General features: G+C 36.0%; 1 protein-coding gene across 1 annotated transcript in view; it reads left to right on the top strand.

Moving 5' to 3' along the window:
* Positions 1–27,163, top strand: part of LAMA2 (laminin subunit alpha 2) — a 254,837-nt gene that overhangs the window by 8,844 nt on the left and 218,830 nt on the right. Inside the window, exon 4 of the mRNA XM_066546117.1 lies at positions 9,089–9,331. Coding sequence (XP_066402214.1) covers positions 9,089–9,331 — 243 coding nt within the window. The remainder of the gene's footprint in view (positions 1–9,088; positions 9,332–27,163) is intronic.

Here is a 27,163-nt window from a genome sequence, read left to right as displayed (position 1 = left end):
TTTCTATATATGTGCAAGCATTTTCTTCAGGTGTTCAATTAATATTTTCCTTCTCTCTTTTATCTTCTAATAACTGTGGGCTTAAAATGCTTTCAAAACTACTTTTGTAAAGGTAAGGCTTAAAGCTTCTCTTCATTCCCAAACCAGAAAGTAGTTTAACAGAAATGAAGTTTAGTCCAAACTTGGACTTTTCTCCAACAGATGACAGGCAGTTTCGTTCATTTTCAAAAATGTTTGTCTAAAGAGAAAAAAAATGGAAAAACTGGAAGTCTGTTGAGAGTATCACGCTGCAATTCCCTGGTTGCCGCTCTTCCCCTCCCTGCTGAGAGGGAGATGTTTCTGTACTTCTTGTTCTGGCACTAGCATTTGTGTTGCCATGCAGGAAACCACGTGTACCTTGGTACTGAAAACTATGTCCTGTTTTGGGTTTTTTTGGGTGTGGTTTCTGCCAGATCAATTTTCTGATTGATTTGGCTTGCTTGTGTGAGGTTTTATTTCCAGCTTGGGGGAGGGGGCAGCCAATACTCTGTGTTGGATTCAACATTGTAAAACCTCAAGGAGTGCGGTACTGATCTGTGAGCTACAGTCCAAGCCTGCAACATAGAGCTGTCATTCTCAATATTTGTTTTTACTACTTCTTGCTCATGATTCATTCCATTTTGAAGTTATATAGACATTTGAGAATTCAGAAAACAAATTCTCTCAAAACTAAGCCAGTTTTCTGGCTCAGTTACACCTAAGTGGTAAATGAACTGTTGAAGTGACAGTCCAAAAGAGATGAAACTAAAACCATACAAATGACTGTTGAATCAGTTAAAAAAAGAAAAAGGAATTAGGTGTTCTATTTTAAAAAAGTCCGCAGCCAACCTTTAGACAGGTATTTTAGTTGCAATACTCATTATTTTCTTATTTCTTTTTTTTATTACCTTCATAGGCTTGAATCTTAACATTTTACTGATTCCCTTAAGTTCTTCAGTTTTACAGTTTTCTGGTAATGAGCTAAATAGATATCTATAGGGTGAAAAAAGGAGTAATTTACCTTTCTGATAGTATTTTAAATTATGATTACTTTTTAATTATTTTACATTATTAATTAGTATGTAATTTTTATATCTTTTAAAAGTAAGACTATTGTACTTAAAGTCAGCTTATAATGAAAGCATTTGAAAAACTCAAAAAGAAAAACAAGAAAAAAATTGCATATAAATATACCAGTAAGGATTTATAGCAAACATACCTAGAAAAAATTATTTGTTATCACAAAAACAAACAGAACATTAGTAAATATTTTGACATTACAGTAAACATTTTTAAGAACTACCCGTTTTATATGCTATTAGCAAATCTACTTTAGATTATGTATTTTTCCACCTTGATTTCCATTTGCAGTAAGGAGAGAATGTGTGCACACTAATGAGTAACAGATTTTACCCAGGGCTCCCTTCTTGTCTCAGAATAAAGCTTTCCCCACTGATGTCACTCAGACAAAAGCCTAAGGAAAATAAAATTATCTTTTTCCCCAGTTAATGACTGAGACTGCACCTTTATGGCAATCCTAACTCCTGAAGAGGCTGCTGCATGAAGCTTTCTAGGTGTTCTAACAAACAAATGTTAGTGAAGATGCTCAAGCTGACTTTGCCACAGCATTGAAAAAGAGAAGGTTTTTCGTGAGTCGTTCAATAGTACATGGAGGGAGTTGTCTAAAATGCATTCTGAAATCACTGTATTGAAAGATGAATTGTAATACCCACCAAACAAAGTGCTGTAAGCTGTGTTGAAGAGGTATTATAATTTATTATATGAATATCTACAAGATTATTTTGCCCATTTTTTCATGCTCACCCCTAAATCAGACCATAAATTTCTTGCTTTTTGCTTAGCCAGAAAGATTTCTAAGTGACCAAATCCTTTCAGATTCAGTTCATAATACACAGTACCAAAAATTTTGAACAGTGTTGAGAATTTATACATTTTCTTCTTGAGGTTACATACCTTTTATTTTCCCTGGATGTCTGTAATACATATACATTCCACTTTGCTAATTTTGGCTTTAAGGAAGAGAGCTATTCTCCTTTGAATCCAGTGACACATACATTCTGACATGAATATGAGGTTGTGTTCTGATTTTGTGCTGTTAGCTGTCTTGGTTCTAAAGAAAGTTCTGGAGCCTGGGAGAATGTTGATGAGATAAGCAAGGGGTTCATAGGATTCTCAGTCTTGAGCAGATTTTGTTATTTGTATTAAAGAAATATATTATCTTTAAATAGTTTATGATGAAGAAGAAGCTTACTTGAAAAAATAAGTTTTGCAGCTGATGATGTTTGTGAAATAGTGCTTCTGTTGTGATAGGCACATTAAAATGTACAGATTTGGTATGAGTAAGTGAGAGCTCGTGAGAGGACCCTGCATGGAAACATCACTGAAGGAAGTAAGAATGCTTCACTCTGAGTAATCTCAATGCTAATAGACCCAGGCTGAGCATCTATCCTTGGATCTAGAAAAATTTTTAAAACGGACTTTTTTTTTTGGTGTTTTAAGTACCAAAATAGAGGAACAACCATTTCTGTCCTCACCTCTTGTCCAGGTTTTAAGAAGAGTTTGGATATTGGCATTTTCATAAATTTTCCTTTTCTCAAAATAGTCTCCCTGCATGGAAAGAAGTGATAAACTTTAGAAAATAAAGAGAAATTGCTTTCTGCTATTTTTTGAAAGTATTGTGAAAAGAGATTATTAACTTCAGCCCTCTATTCTGGTATACAGCAGGCCAATGATGAGCAGCAAAAATAGTCAAGAGAAAGCAGTGATTCTTTTTGAGGCCTTCACAAATAGCTGGACAGTTGGTAAAGGAGAAAACAAACTGAGAAAATTACAAAGAAAAAAGTTGACATTGACAGAAACTTCATAGGTTCTGACTCCTTCCATTTGGCTTAATGTGTCTCAGATATTCAACAGCTGGACAACTTGAGTGCTTTACAGTTTGACATTGTATAAAGTGCATTCTTTCAATAGACTTTGCGGTTTTTTGTTTTTTTAATTTTTTTTAATGGCATCTTATAACATGAACAAAAGTTGAGAAGTCTTAGTACAATATGTTTTTTGTCACAGACAAGAAAGTGTTCTTAAAAGAACTTGTGCCTCTCCAGCAGTTGCATACATGGAAGGGAGAAAGCTGAGCTTATTCTAAGTTCAGGTATTTTTATAGTTTTTTTAAAATTAATGTTCTGCAGGCATTAACTAAATGGGACTGAGCATTGTACAAAAGTGAATTTTTGCCTAACCAGAAAAGATTAATTTGCAACTAGTTTGGAGGCACCCACCCTATAGCTTTTCAAGATTGGCTATGATAAAATCTTTCTCAGTTTTTCCCATGAAGTGCTGTGGATATCTTAATTTGCATGGCATTTGTAGCTGCAACTTTTTGTATTTACAATTTTTCTGGACTGATGATGCCCTGCTAAAATTGCTTTCAGCACTGGAAAAAGAAAAAAAAATCAAATCTATATTGGAATCAAGTGTGTGTTTCTTTCATCCCAAATTCCCCATATGGTAGCAGAATTTCAGTTGGAAGCAGCTGAGAGGTACAGGAGCAACATTGTCATTAAAGGCAAACTGCAGCATGGTGGGAGATGTTCAGATCTCTAAGCTGATAGTAGTGGAATCCTGCTAAGTATATTTTTTTTCCACCCAGGCCAACATTTTCAATTGCAGAAGTTCTAACTTTGAGCAGAATATTTGAAATCATGGCCACTGTCTGTAAGGACAGTAATAGAAAAAATGCATGCTAAATGGCCATTTGAGGAATCTGGAAAGCCATTCAATTTCTAGAGAAGGCTTTTTCTCTGTCTGAGTTGGATGTGAGACTAAAATGAGAAGATTTGTTGTTCTTAAATATCCAATTGTATAAAAATTCTTGCATCAAAACTGTCTGCTCTATTTCATACTTAATAAACCCAAACAATAATCCATAACAGTATCCACGAATTGAAGTATTACTGACCTCATAAATTGGCCTCTGAGAACACAAGGAACTGTTTCTCAAAACTCACACAATCTCTGTTTCAATTAATGAGTAGTTGAATTTGGCCTGGTTCATGTCTTAAACCTTTAGGAGAGGCCAATCCAAAATGAGAAACAGTGAAAATATGATATTTAAGATGCATGATGTGCTGCATATATAACAGCTGTTTTTTATATGTGAGTATCAAGATATAAGTTAATGACTGAGGAACACTTCTGCATGGAGAATCTGTTTATGTCTGTGATTTCTGATTCTTGATCACCTGTGGTATTAGAATAGCCTGTGTCTGTTTTCACATTCAGACTGTAGCAAGGCAGAGCTCATACTCCTGAGAGAGTGAAACACACACATGACTGCACAGAGCAACATAAATAGACTACGGTGCCCTGTCAGCAGCCACATGAACACAAACACAGTGCAGCCTGCTTCACCCTCTTCTTCCTCTCCAGCTGGTCAGGATTAGGGGCATATACATCTATGGATGCAACTTGAAGTTAGCTCTTATTCACACACACCCACTAAAGAGAGAGAGAGCATACCTAAAGAAGATATTTAGAAACAGGATTTAGTGAGAAAATAGGATAGACTTCAGTGATTGAGGTCAGGATTAACATGCTGATCAGCCAGCTAGTTGTAGTCAACTGGTTCCTTTCATCTCCTTTTCCCTCTACCTTATACTTGTTCCTTCTTGATCCACCTTGATCTACTTCTATTCCTTCCCCTAAACAGTTCCATTGTAAGTCTCATCCATTTATACAATCCCCTTAACACATCCCATAATGAATTCTGCATAGACTTTCCTCAGCTTCTCTTAATGAGGGCACCCCCCCTGTAGCTAATAACCACCTTTGACCTCAGGGTGTTCTGAGGTAGCCTCGACTCCTCTGGATGGTTTTCACAGTGGGACAAGGGGTGTCTGCAGTGCTTTTTCTACCCCTATCAGCACTTTTAAATAACTGCTTAAATAAATCTCTGTCATGGTAAAGGTCATATGGTGTGACAGTATTTATACCAGCCTGTAAGGAAACTAGTCCTTACCTAAGTACTGACACTGAACTGCAATAATAATCAGCAACATAATACAACAATAGTAAACAAGTAGATACAGAGCTTACACCAGATTGTTGATGGAAGCCTCCATTAGGGAAAATAAATTTTTCTGTTGAGAAAATGAAGTGGAAATACTTCTGTAGAACTGTGTGGTACCATCTTTTTTCTTTGCTGATATTCTGATTTACATGAATGTTTTCTAACTGAAGGATTTATTTTTTAAATAGAAGCGCAAGTGGGAGTCGGACACAATGAGATTTCCTGCTTCAGTAGTTAACCCTATGTAGATTAATGATTCACTTCAGCTCTAGCTGGATAATATTAGTGTAGCAAATTATCCTTTATAGTAGGATGCACTTTTCTGTGTCTTATGAGGCATTCACAAGAAGGTACAGTGCTATAACTTATGGAAGTGTTCCTACAATATGTGCTTCATAGTTCTCACTGCTGAGACAATTACCAGTGAAAATGAGACCCAAGACTCATTTTGTTTCTCATCTTGAGGATTATGTTGCCTATAATTTGGGAAAGGTTTAAAGGAGTATTTAGACTATTTCCCTCCCACTCCCATAATTATACTGCTATGGTCACAGGAGCAAAAACAAGTAGAAAGAAGCACCAGCTGTGCTTTGGCAGCTGTGTTAATGATCTTTTACATGCTACCAGGAAGCTTGGTATTGCTCCATTTTCCAGTTCATGTAAGCAAGCTTGGGCCTCTAGGTTGCATTCTGTCGGACTTGTACAAATCCAGATGTGCTCTAAGATGGTGCAGTTGTTCTGTCAATTGGCATGTGTTGGTTCATTGATGCTATCTGAAAAAGTGAACCAAGCTGCTCCATCGATTACCCTGGGGGAGCAGAAGCTTGGTATTATGATGTACTAGGAAGGTTGGCTTTGGAACACTGAACCATGTCACTTTTTTTTTATTGTGGAAACAAATGCAACAAAACTCAATGATCCATTAGACTTTTTTAGTTTTCTCATTCCAGTAAGTACTTACTGGTTTTGTATTTGTTAAAAAACTCCACAATAAAAAAAGAGTTACTCTTTTATCTGGCAAAGAACAGTTTTCCAGCTGATTGGAAAGTCAGCATTGCTTCCATTACATTTATTTGCTTTGAGAATAATCATACAGCTGCTATTAATTTGAGTCTGTTTGTTGTCATTGCCAGCTTGCTGAGAAAGCACAGTAAAACATGGCATGCACCATGATTGCTCTCTGCCTCTCAGCACTGTGCTGAGCTGGTAGTGCCTGGTGTAGATGCCTGAGCTGGGGCAACCATCTTCTCATGTCATGCTAAAGCTCTAGCTGTCTCCCAAAGGAAAGGTATTTTTAAGAAGCATGGATTAACATCCTGTACTGTCTTTAGCCTAGCCTTAAAAAGATCAGGAATGATATCAACCAGGCCATGTTTGTGATGCATGATGCTTTTGGTTCATCTTCCTTTGTCCGCAGTTAGCATTAACAGTTTACCAATTTTTAAAAATACTTGTAGTTCCAGCTCTGCTTCTCTGTCCAGGAAGTTAGTGGGTTGCAGATAGCTCAGTGCTGTGACAAAAGGCACTCTTAGAAGCTGGGACAGTAGTAGTCTGAATCAGGTTTAAAACTGTAGCTGAATAGTAGCTAAAATCACCAGCTCTTTATGTGTATTCTTTTATTTACATTAAGAAGTTTTGTTCTTGTTAGATTTAGATTAAGAGAAATTACATCCATTCCACTGTGATGTGCAATATGCTGTTTACTCTCCACTGTGTTTTTTTGTGGTTTTTTTGCAGTTTCATTTACAGAACATGCTAAAAATAATGAAAGCTAAAGGTGTATATTAAATTGCAGTCAAGCAGTGCTCTATCTGAAGGCAAGAAACAAGACTTCAAACACATTCTCAGGAAAATATGCAGGAAATGTTATTGGAAGAGGGCTTCAATTTTTAAAAATCACTGTAGAAAATTTTCCTCTCTCACACAACCTAGTATTTCAAAGCAGGCAAACAGAAAAAAGACTTCCTGTTGATCACACCTCTTCACCCCACAGAGCCAGTGCATCCAAGATGTTTGCAGAGCTAAGTGTTTTTCTGGCTGTATTTAATAGTGAATTTTTCATGAAAATGTAAAAATTTTAGGACTTCCAAAAAGGAAACTATATACACACACACCTGTGGCTTTGAATTTATTGTGACATATGTCCTAAACAGATCTTCCATGACAGAAGCCCTAGCAATGTGTTTAACCTCAGTTGTTATCCATTCAACCTATAAGGAACAGTCTTATTCTGAGAACTTGAGGTAAATTGCTTATGTAAATTAAAAAAAAAAGTATTTAAAAGTACTCTGGAATGAAACCTCTATTCTGTATTTCTTACATTTCTAAGAGCTTAAGTGGGGAGTGAGCAGTTTGGAGAGATTTATTAATGTTTCGCTTGTCTCCATTTATTGTAAAGAGTATTAGTGACACTGATCCAGGATAGTTAAAACTATAGTTGTTTGTGGCCACAAGTGAATATAATTCATATATATATGTAAATGAGTTTTAGAGAGGAAAGGGGATTTCTGAAAGGGGACAAGTGATTGTGTGATTCCTGTTGGAACAATGGAAAGAAACACAGTTTTTTTCATTCTCTGGAGTGTTTATTTAATCCTATTGAAGAAAATATTGAGATAATCCTCCAAGAAGGTACAGTTACAGACATGTTCTTCAGATTGAAATAAATACGGCCTCACTTACTTCTTATTCCACTGAAAAACTTTGGCTGCTAGTGATTTATTTTCCTGGCTGAAGTGACTGTGAGTCTTACCACACTTTCAGCAACTGCACAGAAGCCAGGAATGATAGTCAGAGATAAAAATTTTCTTTGTCTCCATCATAAAGTGTTCAGGAATACTTGCTGTACTCTGCCACTTAACACATTTCCTATTTTACAGTAATACTGATGGGTAATAAACATGAATTCAAATCTCCTTACTGTTTCTTTCATTGTTTACTGATCATCTAAGCATTCACAAGAGATTTTGTGTGGACTAAGTCTAAATCTTGCAGCTTCTTTACAATGACTTTCCAATAAAAAAAACTTTAAGTATTAAATCATGCATGATAACCTCTGGCATCATCATGTGCAGACTTATAGCACTGCATCTTAAAAAGATTAACTTGATATGTGTTCTGCTTTTCTAATAGAAATAGCTGCTTCTTTTCCATGGCTTCAGTTCTATCTCTGTAGCATATGGCTGTTAGTAGGTTAAAAACCAAACCAGACCAGACCTGTGTCCCTAATATTTGTCATTCTGCAATTGCAAATGTATTTGTGGTTTGCATTCCAGCAAGCGTGTACATAGAAATAAACCTTGATAAATAGATTGAATAGGCAGGTAAAATGGACTATAATGAGCATTGATTATCTGCTTGCATTCTGTTTCTGTAGTGATATTTGATGTGTCTCTGTCCTGTAAAGCTTATTCATGGTCACAGTGCTGAGTTGGGTGAATGTTTTGTAGAATGATTGTAACAGGATTATTATATAGAATGGTTTCAGCATGATGTGATTGTCTTTCAATAGCTTAAAACTATGTTTTTCTTTAACAGAGATAGAGTTGTAATAGTTTAGCAACTCTTAAACATTGTTGAAAGTCTATGTCTATAAACACACATAAAAGGATAAAGAAACAATGCCACTCTTATAAATTGAAAATACTTGAAAACAAACTTTGCAAACATGTGGCTGAAATGGCAGTTTAGCAAATACCTACTAAGCTATGTGAAACTTAGAGTGCTTTGTAATTCTATTTTCAAAGTCTCTATTGGCCTAATGCAACTAATTTTTTTGTTTTCAGAAATATCAGTGGAGAATTTGTTTTTTGTAGTTTTAAGAGTTTCCATGTAATCCAAGGCCATATTGCATTTCTAGGGGAAAGAAAACTAGCCAAGCATTAGCGTATTTACTGTACTTATTTTGGCAGCTATGAAGAAATTAGAATGAATTTTTCATTGTGTATTTAGTTGTATTTTAACAATACTTGTATTTTTCAGGTTTTCCAGATCGCGTATGTTATTGTGAAAGCAGCTAACTCCCCTCGTCCTGGGAACTGGATACTGGAGCGCTCGCTGGATGGTGTGGACTATCAGCCCTGGCAGTACTACGCCATCACAGACAGCGAGTGCCTGACACGCTACAACATCCATCCCCGCCCTGGAACCCCGTCCTACATGAAAGATGATGAAGTCATATGCACTTCTTATTATTCCAAAATTCACCCTCTGGAAAATGGAGAGGTAAGATCAGATGGTGTTCCATATGTAACATGGAAAAAAACCCCTTTGGTGAATTGGCTAATCTGCCTTCAGTAGACAGAGTGTTCTGGTACAATTGAAAAATGTGGTGAGAATCTATTTGCAAGTTTTAAAAGCTCATCTTATGCGGTCTTATATAAATGCACACAAGGTTCACTCTAATAAGAGCATTCTACCAAGTAAACCAAGAAGTAAAAGAGTTTATCAGCTAGGCATTTAGTACTTTCAGGCAACTTTACGTGCTTGAAATATGTTCCCATGTCACTTGTGAACAAAGGGGAGAATACTTGGAAAAATCGCAGACTCAGTGAAGTCATAAAACATTTTTCTTTTAGATGCATTTTCAGTCCCTGTGTACAAGCCAGGATGTCAAATGATAATGATTTTAACCAGAATTTAATTTAATGCCTTAAGAGCTGACCTTCTGCCCTGTTTATGCCTATTTCTTCTTCTTTCAGACATCTCTATTCTTTTACTCTAAGTCCAGGCACATGAATCATGGACAGTCATTTGTTCTAATTGAGGGTGTGGAAAAGATGTGGTGGACTTGAGAATGAGAATCTGTACTTGAAAGAGCAAGGCAAATGTAACACCTGTAGCTGAAAATGCAGCCTTCTCTGTCACTTAAAATGATGAGAGGGAAAGCCATGTGTAACACATTCCAACTGCATTTTTTTTTCACAATTTTTTTCCAACACTTGCTCTGCAAATGAAATTTTAGCCTCAATATTTACCCCTCTGTTATTTTTTCTATTCCACTTTTTAATTATTTATTTTTGTATAAATAAGTACGAAATTACTTTCTTCTGTTCCCCTAAACTCAAAGCAATGGTCACATGCAAAATTGTTAATACAGTTGGTTTTGAGTCCTGGATATAGATATATATTGTTTGTTTCTGTTCTCAGAAAATTTCCAATGCCAGTTGCAAAAATTTTAAAAATCAGCTTTCAGTGAAAATATCCTGTAGATACACTTCAGAAAGATATAACCTTGAATCTAAGAGAGTCTCAGATTATCAAGAGTTATCAGATGGGAAATAATTTTCAGTTCTAGGAAAAATTGCAAGTATTTTGTATTTGTAGTTGTGCTTATATCATTAGTGCTGTATCATTTGCATGGCTATTTGTTCTTGTAAAATCTAGAAGGAGCAGATAAAGTGATATTAAAAGAAATAGTGCATATACATGTGCTGTATTTTTAAACTGATTCTAACTGGATGCTTTTTGGGGGGTGAACAGAATGTGAGTTAGCAATTTATCACTTGCAAAGGAATTTTATACTGTTTCTTTGGGAGACCATGTCCACACAGAAAATATAACGCAAAAGTAATTATTCCAGTAATTAATTTAATTCACATTGTTCCATTTATTTGGTTATCCAGTTCTCTCACAGGCAGATACTGATTCCAGTAGTCTGCTGTCTTCTTGTTTAAAGCAGTGAGTCTCTGTGTTCTTCACTGGCTGAGCTAAACAGCAAACAACTTTATTCACACACATGGTATGTGTCCATGACTGAAACATTGGCTTAAAGCCTACTGAATTGAGTTGAACTTAATTCTGATCTTAAGTGTGCAATTAACAATTTTTAACCAGGTCTGATGTGCTCTATCCTTTCCTTAGTAAATTACCTACATCTGGTATGTGGTTTCATTAAAGACAAAGATGACTTTGAAGGGAGGAATGTATCTGTTCTATTCCACTTGGCAAAGGGGAGTTGTTAGATACTGGCATACTCATGAAAGGCATGGGATAAACCCTAAGTTAATCTTACCTCCTGTAGGTAGTTATTAATCTGAGATGTGGCTGTGATAGAGAACAGCTTGAAATGGAAAACCTAAGTATTAACCTTTATAGTGACTGGAAGAGTGAAGTATCATTCCACATGAACTAATAATCTTACATTTTTAACAATACTCTTTTCATAAGTAAAGCACTAGTTTCAGCTGTCTGAGTAGCTAAAGGCTTCATTATGAAGCAGCATTTACAGAGAATTAACCCAGGTTAATTCATTTTCATATTTTGTCAAACACGTAACATGAAAAATAACATCTCTACCAATATCATATTCACTTGCAATTGTGTTGCTGGTGGTATTTGGCTCCTGGTCTTTCAGTGGAACCACATCTGCATATAACTTATGTTCATTCCAGGAGAGTTATTTTGTTCTGTGAATCAGATATTGCAGTCATCTTGTAAGACTTACAGGGTTATGAAATGTAAATAAAGTTCCTTTGCTTCAAAGCCCATGAGTTGCTTAGGCACACCATTCTGGTGTAAATCCAGAAAACCTGATGAAGTGCACAAGGAACATGCTTGGCAAGCCAGTGCCAATGTCAAGTGTACATCCAACAAAATACTGTCTGAAGTTAAAAGTTGCCTAAGTTGTCATCTTAGAAAAATCAGAAAATATTCTCCTTATGTATTCTTTCAATGAACATTTTAGTCAATTACTTGATTCATTAGGATATTTCCAAAAATGTTCATTCTAAGCCAAATATTTTTTTGTTTTTTAATACTATTCCCATTTGCACCACTAATATTGTCTTGGCCAGTCACAGAATTAGAACCAACAACAGCTAGAACAACAGAGCCAACAAAACAAAAGCAAATAAAAACCTTTTGTGATTTATCTTCAGATCTGTGTAACTAGCACAAGTTTAAATCAAATGAGAACAAGCAATCTATAGACTAGGGATTATTTGCAAAAAGTAATTTTATTGAATGAGTTAATGGAAAATTGCATAATGGCGACTTACAAATGAAAAAAGCTAAGAAAATCTCAAGGAAATTTCTCTAAAAGTGAAGACTTGAATGCAGAAAGATTCCTAGCATTTTGGTTTCCATACTAAGCTATCAGTAACAGCTGGAAGAAGAGTGTGTCTCTATACCATACTGGCTAAGGTAGACTTTTAGCAAAGCTGTTTCACAGCATCATGGAATCAGTAAGAATGGAGGGGACCACAGTCGGTCATACGGTCTAAACTCTTTGTATAAGTGGGGTCATCCTAGAAGGCGTGGCACAGGATTGTGTCCAGAGAGTTTTTAAATATCTCCAGTAAGGTAAACTTTGCAACCTCTCTGGGCAATTTGTTCCAGTGCACAGTCACTGCACAATAAAGAAATTCTTCCTCATGTTTGGGTAGAATCTCCTGTGCATCGGTTTCTGCTTGTTGCCTCTAGTCCTGATGCTCAGCCCCACTGAGAAGAGCCTGGTTCATCCTCCTGCCAGCCCTCTTTCAGATAGTTTCATACATCAATGAGGACCCCTCTGTGTCACCTCTTCTTGAGGCTGAAAAAGCCCAGCTCCTTCAGCTTATCCTCATAAGAGAAATGCTTCAGTTCCCAAATAAATATAAGAGCAAAAGCTTCCCAAAACACTATTTCAAAACAAAAATTAATGTTCCTCTGTCTCCCTTTGCCAGAAAAATAAGAGGAAGAGATTAGTTCGCTTAATGAGCTATTCATTATCTTTTACTGAACTGATGTTTCTTGCTTTAATAGTATTTTAAAATATTTTTTTTACACTGAGTAAGAAAGACCTGTTTATGTAAGGAATAATAGCTGATGTGAGTCTGGTATTTTCAATTAAATAAGAATGCTTATTTTGTTTCCATCTTTACTTAAATACTGTATAAGAATGTAATTTCTTTGTTTCTTTATTTCCTCAGACGATCATTAGTTTGAAAACTAAAAGTTAGTGAGTTACCATAGTGATTTTTACTTCATTTCACTTACACAGGAACCTCTGATGTTTACATCCATTTTGCACCATTTTATTGAAATATTTCTTCTTCTGCTAGACTGAAATTTATTTCACGCTCTCTTTACCTTGATGACTAGGTGAATATAAGGCTCTGAACATTAGCCTTCAGTGTTGTAATTTTCTTTTCTGTGAGATGCTGAAAGATTTCTCTTAGCGAATGCTTGTTTGAATTAGCACATGTAGGTTATTTGTATGTTGATATATTGGAATCTTCCCTCTTGCTTACGGTTGTTTCAAAGCTGGACCATCTGAAAACTTCAGGTGCAACAGATGATCACTCTAACATGTTAGGAAAGTGTATATTTTTTCATAGAACAAGGGCACATAGTTTTGTAGGAAGTAAAGTTGGAAGTTACACTTGGTAACAGCTTTCTTCAAACATACATGGATTTAGAGTGTTTTGTTTAGGCTAGGAGAAAATAAATATTTAAATTTTAAAAAACTGTTCTGTTTTTTCTTCAGTTCTTTGTGCAAGCAGATATTGAAAATCATATGCAATGAAGACAGTGGAAGAAAAGCTTAATTAATCTGATTAATTAACACTTCATTTTACTAAGAAGGCAAAAACACCCTCCCCCCTCCTGTCTCACCCTCCCACCAATGTTCTGGGAAATACTGAGTTTCTCTAAAATAAGGCTTTCTGAAAGTTTAAAAATTGAGAGTAAGGTGATGAATTTAATTCTGACACTTTAAAATCTTAATTGAAATACCCATTGTCTCCGTTGTCTGTCATCAAATAGAGTTATTCTGTCAAAGTTTGTTTAAAAAAAATACAATTATTTCTGGTGGTGTGGAAGGTATGTAAACTTTCAAGAAAAAGAAATCATTCCCTCTTTGTGGGCAAAATCTGTCGTCAGAAGATGCTGCCTCAAAGGATGTTTCTGTGGTTGATTAGAGTTTGGGTTATACAGTGACAATGGAGAGATAAAATCTCAGGATTCAGTAAATATTTCCTTGTAGAGAGTAAGAGAAACAATCTCTGTCCTGTGTGAGATGCCTTTCATATGTTATTTTCGGTTGCTGAGAACGTTCTGCCTTGACATTTAAATATAGAAAAGTTGAAGGATACAGGAAGCCCTGTATTTGAAGGGAAGTAATCTGATTGTAGAAATGAGAATGACACCTAATAGCAGTATACCAAGTGGACCAAATTTCCAAAACATTTATCTGGATTCCTCATATTTAACACAGCCCTTGGTGTTGCTTGATTCTTTTCAGCAAGAAGCATTTGTGAAGCAAATGGTTAATAAAACAGTATTGGTAATGACTATTGGTTTGTTATTAAGGAGGTAATATAGTTGCACATCTGCTATTACAGTGGTGAGAATGATACTGCAGTGAAGGTGATGCTTCAGTTCTGCTCCTTTAAATGCTTAATGTCCTACCTTTCTTGTGATTGTAGCAATGTAACTGTAATGTAAAAAAAAAAAAAAGAATACTCTGTGGTAGTAAAGACAAGCCTTGTATAAGCATGTTCATTAGTCTATATTCTTCAGTCAAGTGGAAGTTCAAAATGCATACTTAGCAAGTTAAGAAGAAAAATAAACAGAAACAAGTGCCTTGAGAGTATTTTGTTAAATTTTGTTCACTTGTTGCCATAGTACTTGGATGCTTGTGTTGTGTCCATTTTTAAATGCATATCTCAGGTCCCTTGAAACCTCCCCCAGTGTCCCAGTACTTTGCTGAGCTTGCCTCAAGCCAGTGATACCATGAACATTGAACTCTAGTATTTCCCAATGTTTGCATGCTAGTTTTCTCCTCTTCATACAATAGTGCTTGTCCTGTTTGGTGCGGTCTCAGTGGTTCACAGAGAAGGAAGGGAAGAAAAAGAGACTTAGAAATGGACTTTAAAGTGTGTTCTTCTCATAGCTAAATTTAGACTGAGAATGTCAATGCTAAGAGGACAGAGGGTAAGAATTTTGGAAGTACTCAAAATGTATTCAGTTGAAGACTAAAAATTTTGAGTTTATTTCTTTTTTTTCTTATTTATTAATGATACAGATACTACACAGGTTCTAAAAAAAATTGCCTGAGAGTTTTTGAATTACAGTGTTGATGTTTCCTTTATAGTTCCTATTTTTAGATTGATCCTCTCAGTTCCTAACATGTATTAAGTATCTTATCTTTATTGCAAAATAATTTTCTAAAGTCTGAACTATTATTTCCCCTTGAGTAACAGTGATAGGTTTCAAATGCATAAGATGTAGAAAAGGCATCAACAGTAAAAAGTAATGCCAGTAATATCATGCCCTCAACTGCAATCACCCTAGGCATTTCTCATGAGTATGCTAAATTTCCATATATTTGACTTGCATTTCTGTACACTTCAGTACAGTACTTGTGGTTATGGCATATGTTGTCTTGTACCCGTATTGTGTTGCTATATTTTCAACGGAAAAAAAAAGCACCATATAGAAAAATAGGTAATAGTCTAATATTGATGGATGAAACTGTTCAGAAATTCAAGTGGATTCTACTTCCAGCATCACAGTTTAGACAAAGACATTAGGCAGAGACTAATGAATGCAGTCTGACTCAGAATCCAAAATAACTTGGATTTTGAACAGCTTTTTTCAGCTTGACGTCTGAAGAGGGAGAATAGCAATAATTTTAAGTAATTCAGATTTTTTCCCCAAACAATGAAAGGCAAATTTTTATTTTGATTGACATGAATTGTTCCATGTGATGCAAAATGAAAACATTTTATTTGGTCATTTAATTTTTTTTTTTTCAATACAAAGACAATGAATACAAATTTCACAAAACTGTGAATGGAGGACATGTGACAGTCTTTTTCTTAGAATGCAAAAGAAAACTTCAGCAAATAGAGATCTTATCAGATGCAATCCTTGCATCCAAGATGTTCTGCTTCCCAGGTTTTTAGCATACTTTGAGTCAGGCTGTCTAGCGATGTGGCACAGCTTCATTTTCTAAGAAATAATGAGTTTGGTTTTCTCTGGACTGAAATCCAAGTGTCCCATCAGTTTAGGATCTTTCTCATCCTGCTTTTCCATCTTAAAATGCACAGTTAGTTTTTTGTAGTGATTAGTAGTAGGGACAGCCAACAGGATCTGTACATATATGGTGCTTGTTATTAAAGATCTTTCCACTGAAGTCAACAGTGACCTTCAGATCAGGTCTGCCATGAAGGCTGTTAATCTCATTTTATTCAGTGTTGCATCACTTCAGAGGTCGAACAGTCCCTGCTTAACACTCCTTAAGTTACTCATTAGGGATTACTCATACTCCCTATTGATTTTGGTTTACATTTTCTTTGCATCCCCTCCCACCCCCACCTTCTGGCTACAGCAGCTTCAGGAAGACTTCTGCTCAAGCCATTTTTTTGGATATGATTTTTTTGGATGCCATTTGTATATGATTAGTCTCAGTGAAATGACTTGATGATAACTTCTACTTTTAAGTCATCTTTTTCAAGTGCTTTGAAAGGATGTAGCAGCCTAGAAAGTTACTTGTGTCGACCAAGAAGTGATAGAACACTGATTTTCTTCCAGAATTTTGGCACATAAGCTTTCAGCTGCTCCAAACTTTCCAGTTAGAATAACTTCAAAATAAATGGTTTACAAAAAGAAATAAAACAGATTAGAGTTTTGGACAAAGATTTGGGTCTACTTAATTTTGTTGCTTTTAGGGTTTTGTCTTTTTTTAAAAATTTGGTTATTTGGCTTAGTACAACTAAACTTGAGTATCTGATCTGAGAAGAAAAAAGACCTTTAACAATGACTGCTAAATAAATGGATACATCTTAAATATTCTGTTTGCACAATGTTAAATTGCCTCACTAATGTGAAATTAACGTTTCCTGTTTTTCTAATAGACATTGAAAGATATGTGAAAGGAAAAGAGAAACCTTTGACATATGTGCTCGGTATCATAGGAAAGTATTGAAAACAGAATTTTAAATTACTTTGTTATGCACAATGGGAATTGTCTTTACAATAATTTATTAAAAACTTCTACATTTAATTTTGCAAGTTCATAATTTCAGACTTACATTATAGTAATATTCACTGCTATTTTTTGCCTAAGAAAAAGGAAACTTAAGTAATATTTTCAAGTTGATAGTTCATACTGAACTTGAGCTTCTGATATTTAATACTACAGAAAAAAGAAGGGATATAAAAATATGAAATGTACTTCGAAATTATCCTGCAAAGAGGAAAAAAATGTGCAAAGCTGAGTATAAGTAGTATTGCAGTCTCCCATTATTGTGTAAACAAGAGACAGGATATTTACTGGTACATCTGTGTGAGCCAAGCTGGAATGAAAGTTTCTTTTGTGTAGTTAGACAGCTCACTTTTCTGTCTTGGCACGTCTTCTCTCCCTGAGCAGAAACTGATTTTGTAATAGCTACCATTTCTTGAAAGAAAAGAAAAATGTATTAATCATATGAATCATAATACTTGAAAAGTAATGAAGTTGCCATATGCAAAAAACATACTATACAGAGCAGTCTTTCAGTGTGAAGTCAAATTGATTAGAATATTTACCTTTTTTCTTTAGCATCCATCGTTAATTGACCACAATGCTTACTGAAAAGAGAAATGTTACATGTCTTTATGTAGATCTGTGACAGATTTTCCAAATTTTAAAAGGAAGATTCATGCCTGTAAATGTAGTTTATAACTCAACATACTATTTCAGCATTCCAAAGGGAACTGGTATGCTTAAGTTGTTGCTATTTACTTGAATGACCCGAATTTATCTTGTTGGGATTGGTAGCAGAGTTTTGGACAGTAATAGATTTCATTCTCACAGCAGAGCAAGACTAGTGGGTATTTGGTGAGGGGTTTTTGTCTTCTGTTTGATTAGAGGAACTGAAGATCCATTGTGGGTGGGAATTTTTTCTTTTTTTGTTTGGTTCTTTTTGTTTGAGTTTTTTTTGGTTGGTTGGTTTTTGGTTTTTTTTTTTTTTTTTTTTTTGTTTGTTGGCTGGTTGGATTTTGGATTTTATATTTTTAAATTAGATGTTACTATGGAAAATTACTGGGCAAAAGAATAGCTTAATTGTCAAAAAATGATTTTTTTAAAAAGGACGAATTGGTTAAAAGCCAGGTGGACTATGTGAAGGAGTAACTTTAATCACTAAAATCTCATTGAAGCAGGGAGATATGAATATATCAGCCTGAGGCCAAATGTAGGTGTGCTTTCATATCAGTGGAAAAGAAAGGAGAAGGAAAAGGAAAGAAAAGAAAAACCAAGCAGCATAGTTTACTTGGAATTTTCAGTTTAAATGGTAAATGTTACAGAAATTCAATAGAAGGAAAGTTAGTCAATTAAACACTGTGGACCAATGGAAAAATGACTCAAAATTCAAACTACTCAAAAATCAAATTATTTGATTGAGGTCTGGAGTTTAGAACATTTAAATGAAGAAAGCAGAGAGATAGTCTGGGTAAGTAGACTATGTAGACAGTCTTGGCAAAGAAACTCTCTGTCAAAAAAAAATTGGTATATCATGCCTGAGGAAGAGTAGGTAAAGTAAGGGCTGCAGTACTACTTAATCAAGGTGGTGAGACTATGTAAGGAGGCTCTGAAGCAAAAAAAAGGAAAAAAACCCACTATAGTTAAAAAGGAAACTATTCTTACCTTCCCATAGGCTGGGTAACTGTCACAAAGACTGCTTTTTAAATCCCTTTGAATGTTCTTTCATGAAGCAATGTAATGGTGCAACTAAGATTATCGGATGCAACTCAAAATGTTGTGAGAAGAGGTGCAAGGCAGAGATGGCTCAAAATACTGTTATTTAAAGACTGTTCTGTAAAATGGCAATTATATTCTCACTGTTTAATATTAAGAAAAATTTGAAAGAGAATAGCAAACTATAAAGCAATCTCTGAGGGTAGAAATATATTACTATATATCCTCTTTTTAAATATGTAGGAGTTTATGCATGCTATTTGCAAAAAAAGAATAAATTTTAGAGTATCCAAAAAGGTAGCAGCATAAAGTACCTGAGTGTTAGTAGGCTTTAGAAACTGAAAGACATCATTTAAAAGCAAGGAAAACAGGAATTTTGCAAATTAACATAAAATCATAGTAAGGCAAAAGAAGAGTCAAGAACTGAACTACTGCCTTTTCCTACCAAAAAATGTCTGTGCAGGAGGCCTAAAAAATCCAAAGAGAAGTGTTTTCAAGCACATCAGAATAATAAAGCTGATAGCCAAGTGGGATACAAGAGGCCTGCCAAGGACAGCAAATCCACAGCAGGTGGATTCTGTGGCTTGAGCTTCCTACAGAGGGACATAACAAAGTAGCCACAGTAGAGCTTTTCTTTGTTTTCGAAGTTGGAGGATCTTCTGAAGGAAGAACAGATCCAAAAGAACAGTTTAAAGGCCATGGCAGATTTGTTCCCCAGCTTTTATTGCTGATCACATTGTGGAGGATATCCCTGTGGTCATTTGGGGTCAGCTGTCCCAGCTGTGTCCCCTGCTGACCCCTTAAGCACCCCCATGCTCCTCACCAAGGGAGGCAGGGTGAGAAGTAGCTGGAATATCTCTGAGTTATCAATGCTGTTTTTGTCACAGACTTAAAGCATGGACACACATAAGATGCTGTGAGGAAAATTTGTCCCAGCAAAAACCAGCACACTAGTTGACTATATGAATCATTTTATATCATGTTTCATAACTGAAATCGGAAAAATCTGGGCATTTGAGAGTTTGACAAAACCCTGCCAAGTGCAGGTTTTTTTAAATTAAAGTAAGCACTACTACTTTTGTAACTTTCCAACAATTAATCATGATGAGAGCAAAGAACAAAATGCACATTTCATGCATATGATTCTTTAATCTCCTGTGTTTTACGGAAGATTTCTGATTATATTCCTGGCCTGGACTGTTCATTGTGTGCTACTCAGAAGTGGATTTTTTCCCTCCCCTGACTTTTCTTTCAGTAGCTGCTGTAAAATATCTCTGAAGTCTGAACAGGTCAGGTTCACAGTTGGAGAGATATCAAAGTTTGTTGTATTCTACAACTGAATGTCCTATTTAATCTTTCTTTTTAAATCATTATAAATGGTTTTAAAGGAAATGAATGCTTACCATTCACAGGGATCCCATCTGGTTTTCAAAAGCATTCACCAGTGTATGTTCCAAATGACATGACACAGGTTTTGCTAGAATGTTGAGTCCAACACTATACAGTAATTGTAATGAACTTTTCCATTACAAAAAGACCCAAAAAAGTTTTGTAAAATTGCTTTAGTCTAAAATTCTTCAGAGTTGTGGTTCAAAACAAGAACGTTGCATCAATGTAAAGCATATTACCACAGTTTATTTAATGATAACATTCAGGAGCAGATGTACTTGTTTACTGTTTGAACAGCTTAAATCTTCACATTCTCCCTCTTTTACATCAGCAGTTGTTTTTGGCAGCAGTTTGCAACTGCTTACAGCTGTTAAAAGTTCCTGTGGATTTTCTTTCTACTGGTCACGATACTGTATTGGCAGCAATTTGTCTGTAATTCCACGGTGGACTCCACAGTGTATCTCATTCAGGAGGGAAAATATAGTGTGAAGTGCCATGAGTTTTTAGAATAATCATACAATGCATATAAGGGAAATCATCAAATCTTAATAGGAAAGAGGAGATGGGTGTTGTTTGGGTGAGGTTTTTTTAATATTGTTTGGTTTGGCATACTTAGAAGCCTTTTAGTTAAATCTGAGGATGAGAATGCTTTTTATTATAATGTCCAAGAAAACATAACTTTCCTTTTTTGTGATTTATTTGAAATTACTTGTCTCATTTACGGTCATTGACCAAGAAGAGGTGTACTACTTTGAGGAGTAGTAAAGAAAAAAAATATACTTTTTTTGTAATGTCATGTTACTTCAGTGCTTTCTTAAAAAAAATAGCATAATTTGTATTTTAATATGTTTTTTGAGTAATTTTGGAGAATGTGTTTAACAGACCACTACATTTCATCCTTTAAGCAAAGAGGTGGTCATGTTTAACTCAGTAATGCCTAAGTATTTCACCTCTGCTTGATCAGAACTCAGACTAACATAATTTTCGTGCTTTGCAGCTTGAGTTGCCATTGCCATCAGCACAAAATACCTTTTTGCTGTCTTAAGAGATGAAAGCTCACTTCTAAGTGCACTTAGACGAGCCAGTAGAGCACAAACCATCGTGGTTGTGTACAGTACTCCAGACCTTGCATCTTGTCTGAGTCCCCATAGGCTGTGGTAGGCATAACTGTTGCTGAAACTGCAGCTCGATGCAATGTTTCTACTTAAGTAAAACAGTTACAACAAGAAAACAAAAACTTGAATTATATAAATACACTTTCAAGGTAATCAAGTTTCTTATTATTCTGTGATTTATTATTAACTATTGTTCTGACAATGAGCAGTCTGTTTACAAGTATGCAAGATGATGTCTTTGACAAATTGTTTTTTGTCCAAAAATGACAAGCATGAGAATTTCAGAAGCCATAACAAAGCAGTGGTTTGAATAGGCAAGTGAAATTGGAAAGAGAAAAATGACAAAAGCAAGTTAATCAAAACTGAAGCAATGAAGCCCTATTTAGTTTAAGCTGTAGGGTATAGATGTCAATGACACAATAGTATTTGCTAAACAGTTTGTTAAACTGACATTTGCCTGTATTCTTAGGGGGAATGAATTAGTTGAGATACAATCTGACATGCATAGCCCTTGACATTTTAATGCAAGTTTAAGCATTGCATTTCAAGCAGCTCTTGTAATCATTAGTGAGGCACAGAAGGGAGTTGTGCTTTCACTTACTAAAGCACTAATTTATTAAGATAGTGAGATGTTTATTAGAAATATAGCAAAATTTGCCAAATATACCATTTCTTATACACTATTATTATAAATATGTATTTATGAAAAAAAATTTGATGCTGAGTTCTGGCATAGGCTTCCATCTAGTATTCCAGTTGTGAAATCAACTGTAATGATAGATTAGGTCTTGCAGTAAGAAAACTCACAGAAATTTTGTCTTTAGGGATTAAATATGAGATACCAAGAGATTAATTAATCAGCAGTAATTTTCCATCTACTGCAAATGAGCTATTTGCAACAGATAATTAAAGATGGTATTGCTTAGGAGAATTATGAGAGCTACTGAATCACCTGTTGAAAAATTTATTTTCAGCATTGTTCATCTTCATATTGATGTGCTTGCATAACTTGAAAATGTAAATCATGGGGTACTTTTCCCATTAGATCATTTTAATGCTGACATTTCTGTCTTCTCCACTCCTGATTATCAAGTTCCAAGACCTTTTGTGCAGGACAGAAACTTTTCTTTCCTGTATGCTGCTCTTGGAGATTAGACTTTAGTGAGACACTGATATTTCTTGACAATAGTTTAGGGTCAGACTACTGCCTTACACAGAGCGCCAAGGTTGAAGCCCACAGTCTTGAGATAATGTACAAAATAATCTACTGAGTACTTGAACACAGGAGTTCTTTACCACTACTAGCTAAAATTATTGTAGGACGATGTTCCCAGCCCATCCTTGTAAAAAATTACACTAAGTAGCTTTCTCTTTTTATGAAAGAATTAAGTCTTCCAGTTTATCATCAGTGAAAAACATACTAGTGGTTAGTGGTGCTGTTTTCTTGAAAAGAAAGTGAGCAAAAAACTCCATGTCACACAGACACACAGCTGGGGTTTTTTATATCCTACAAACAGCTTGAGATTGATTGCACTCAAATTGCTTGGCGAAGTAATGGGCTTCAAATACCAAAGCTCTAAGTAGAAAAATGCACCACTTGGATTCATACATGGGTATTTTAAATTTGTATGAGAGCATGGTACATACTTAAAATTCTTTAAAACTTTGTTAAAGTGTGGTAATTTTAAGTAACTCAGCAGTTGATGATACACATTAATGCCAAATGGCAGCATTTTCACTGTTGCTTTAACGGAGGCAGCTAATATGATTTGGATATCAGTTTGTGCCAGAAACACACACAGAAGGAGGGGTGGAAAGTGTGGTTTGAGGTGCTCAGCTGTGATGGTGAGGCACAGTCTGGGCACAGTCCTCAGCACTGGCTGCCACGACTGTCCCAGTACAGCAGAGCCCTCAGTTCAGGCCAAGTTCCAGAGCCAGGATGCAGATTTTAACCTCTGAGACTGCAAGAACTGTTTGGACCTTGCTGAGGTTGAGGGAGAGAGTGTCCTTGCCTGCAGAATGGGTGATGTGTTTGGGTGTTTGTGTCACCAAGTAAAGGACTGCAGAAGGATGTCAATAGACATCCATTAGACTGCACAGTATCAGAGGTGACAAAAATGAGTAACTAAGTTTTATCTGACACTCTGCAGCCTGAAGCCACAACTGTACAAGAGAGAGGCAGGCAGAGTCTGTGCCTGTTGTTTCAGAAATGGAGATTTCCTTGATGGTGAAGACTGCAAACTGGTGACTTCTGACACCAGGAGAGGGGCCCCTTCTTTGCCTGCAGATGGGCAGCTACATGACAATTCAGTACCTGGTAGCATGCAGGCTAGCAGCAGTGAGCTGAGAGCTCTGTTCAATGAGATGTGAGCCAGCTGTGCCTACGTAACCCAGGAGCATTGGGAGGAAGCTGAGTAAGGGCGTGCACTAAGTGGTACGTAAGGTAGCAAGGTGCCCTTGCAAGCAATGAAAGCCAAAAGTATCCTGGGCTACATTAGTCCAAGAGTCACCAGCAGGTTGAGGGGGGTGCTGAGAGCACATGTGAAGAGATGAGTCCTGTTCTGGGCTCCTCAGTAATAGATAGACATGGACATGTTGGAACAAGTCCAGGAAATGTTTGGGAAGACAAAGACTTGGAGAGTCAGTCCTCTAAGTAGAGGCTGAGAGGACAGAGTTTGTTTAGACTTGAGATGTCCCAGGGAGATTTTGTTAACATTTAAAAAGTATTTGATGGGGTGCAGGTTAATACTTTCCTCTATCCTGAAGACTTATTGCAAGTAAAGTCTAAATAAGTCATTGCTCATCAGTATTTGGGACTTATCTACTGTCAGAAATAGTAAAAAGTTTCTTAGGCTGTCTGTCACTTCTTCCTTGGCAGAAACCCAATAAAATGTATTGTGAAATTCTAGTTGTAGGTCTCATCATCACCTGGCTGGAGCACATTGCAAGCCCTTTCAGGTGTCCTTGTTACAGAATAGGATTGGATGGATCCAAGTATTTCCCAGTATCCAGACCCAGCAGCTGAGAAACGTTACCTTGATAATTAATACCAACCTTTAAAGGATGTTGGAAAAAGTGACACTATAGGCATGACAGAAACAAGGAGCTGTTTAGGAATGACTGAGTGGCTTATGAAGGAGAGGCACTGTAGATATAACAACGTAAGAAAGTCAGCAGAAATAAAATGGTATATTGGATCGCTGTGAACTAAAATTCAGCACCTAAACTGGGACAGCATAACTTTAATGTTGTATCAGCAATTGCCCAGCGGTGTGGAACTGAGCTGTTCTTGTTGAAGGAAGACTAAGAATGTAATATCAACCTTCTACAACCCTTCGGCAGACTCTCTAGGTGTCACAATAAAATGTAGTGCAAAAGAGTATTTCTTAAAAACCTGAATGTTCTCAGTGCAGCTGAGATGGTTTAGTTGAAAACAGAGTGCAGATCCTGGTCCAAATAATTAACTGTCAAATAACTATGTAATTACACACACATGCATGCTACATTTTAGAATGGTCCCAGAAATCATACATCATATTTAAAGTGTAAAACAAGGAAAGATAATAGATATCAAAATTAACTGGTGTTATTTATATCTTTTCCTGCAAATGAGGCAAAGAAGTAAGAAAATAAGTTCCAGCAAATGAAATGTTAAACTGCAATAAAGATGTGAAAAAGATTCTGAGTGACTGAGTTGAAGTAAACCTTTTTTCAGACACATCAGATTCAAGAAATCTGCCAGAGAATTGGTGGGCTGAGAGATGATCAAAGAGTGTTCAAGAAAGATAAGGTCATTGCTGAAAAGCTAAATTAATGATTTGAATCAGTTTTTTCTATAGAGACTGTCAGGAGGGTTTCTGCACTGGAAACATTATTTACAGGAGAGGGGTTGGAGAAACAGTTGCAAACTAGATTGTTAACTGAAGAGGTGCAGAAAAAATGGACAAATTGAGTAGTGAAAAGGAACTCAAGGCTAAAATACGTGAATTATAACAGTTGTTATTTAACTCCTCACTGTCAGATATTCTCAGTAACTGAGGAGCATGGACCGTCAAATGAAACACTATTTTTTTAGTAGCATTCCTTAGTCATCCAGGGAAACTACAGATCTGGAAGGCTGATACATGTATTTTTCTACCAGCTCTATTCTTCATTTCATTTCTCTACTACTTATTAGCAAAGCTAATTAGTAGTAGAGAAATGAAATGAAGAATAGAGCTGGTAGAAAAATACATTTCTTTGTTCCAATTTCAGAACTGGAAGTATTAAGTGAGTTTAGTATGAGGCAGATCTAAAACCAGCAAAGGAAGGATCTCTTTCCCTACAACATGTAAATGAGATGAGAAAATCCTAATTAAGTGATGGTGTAGATATTAAAAAGTGACTTGGATTAAGGTGAGACGGAGTTCATGGAAATACTTTGAGGCTTGCCAGATGCATAGAAACTACCTATAGCTCAGCAAACCCCTGAGGAAGTATTATGTATGCTTGCCTTCATCTTACTGTTAGCATGCTGGCTTGGATGCTGTGTGGGGCAGACTACCAAGCTGGATAGGTCTCTTGGTTCTGACATGGTCCAGAGATTCCAGTGTACTTAAGATGTCCTTTGAATGTCCCTGTTGTTCAGCATTCTTGCAGGCAATCTAAAAAATTTGAAAACTGTGTAATAGCAGCATTTGTTGGTAATGCGAAATTTAAGATAGAATTTGTTCTATTAGCAGCTTATGATACTGCATGAAAAATACTATATGAAAATGAGTGTTGCTAAAAGCAGAGTAATAAATGTAAGAAGAAAAAAAGAATTATGTATGAATGCTGATGGGCTAGTCTTAGACTAAATTCTCTTCAGAGTAGAGAACTTGTAACATCCTCCACAGTTCTCAGGTAAGAAAAAGTTGATTTATCATCATACTGAATTTTAAAAATTAAAATATATTGACTGCTCACAATTTTCTCAAATGAAAAATTAGAATACTTTCAATTAAATAATTATGAGTTCCAGGTTTAAAAGGAAAAAGAAAACAAACAAACAAAGAACAACCCTGCCAGTGACAGTTATGTTTGTTGGTTTTTTTTAAGACACGTATTTCCTCGCGCTGGGACAAGGGTATGTAGTGATGAAAAACATAATGGTTGAAAAAGAGAGTAGAGCTCTAATACAGAAAAGGGCAATTGGTAGATATTAAACACTATGAGTCAGATTCACGCTGTAGCTCAGGAAGCCTTTACACTGATTAGTCAGAGGAAGTGATCATATTCTATTAGAGGGATCAGTGTTGAAACACTCTGTTCCTTATAGTCTTTCATAACTGTTTTCTTCTGACCTCTGTTGGAGATTCCTAAAGATTCCATTTGTTGAAATATAGTCATGGACAAATACCTTGTTAAGGAAAAGTATTCTTTAGTTGAAATCAATGTATCTTTCATTTAGAACCCAGAATTATGATTATTACTTCAGTCTCAGAAATGGTAAATAAAAGTTGTCCATAAAACCTGAACAAAACTTAACATTGCTCCCCCTAGATTATCCAAGTTGTAGCAGCCCAGTGTAAAGTATTAATGTTTTCCTGGAAGGCTGAGCTTTGGATCTGTGCTCTGCTGCAGAGCTGTGGAGTGGCTCACAATGCAGCGTGGGCGCAGCTAGCTCAGGCTGTAGCTGATGTGTGCAAGGGGGGCCTAATCTTCGCTGGAGCTGCGTGTGGAGTACTGTGATGATCTTATATGGCAGAGGTGTAGATGCTTAGTGAGGATTGTGTTCACTGGGACAGTTTTCAAGTACAATTCAAAAATACTTGGAAGGCAGGGGCCACATTAGAGTCTTGACTGAAAATGCACTGTCCTGGGAACAGTGTCTTTCAAACAGGTGCAAGATAGTGGGGGGAGATGAAA

The sequence above is a fragment of the Molothrus aeneus genome, chromosome 3 (assembly GCF_037042795.1).
Source record: "Molothrus aeneus isolate 106 chromosome 3, BPBGC_Maene_1.0, whole genome shotgun sequence".
NCBI lineage: Eukaryota > Metazoa > Chordata > Aves > Passeriformes > Icteridae > Molothrus > Molothrus aeneus.
Note: the sequence above shows the minus strand (reverse complement) of the source record. Positions and strands in the feature narration are given on the sequence as shown.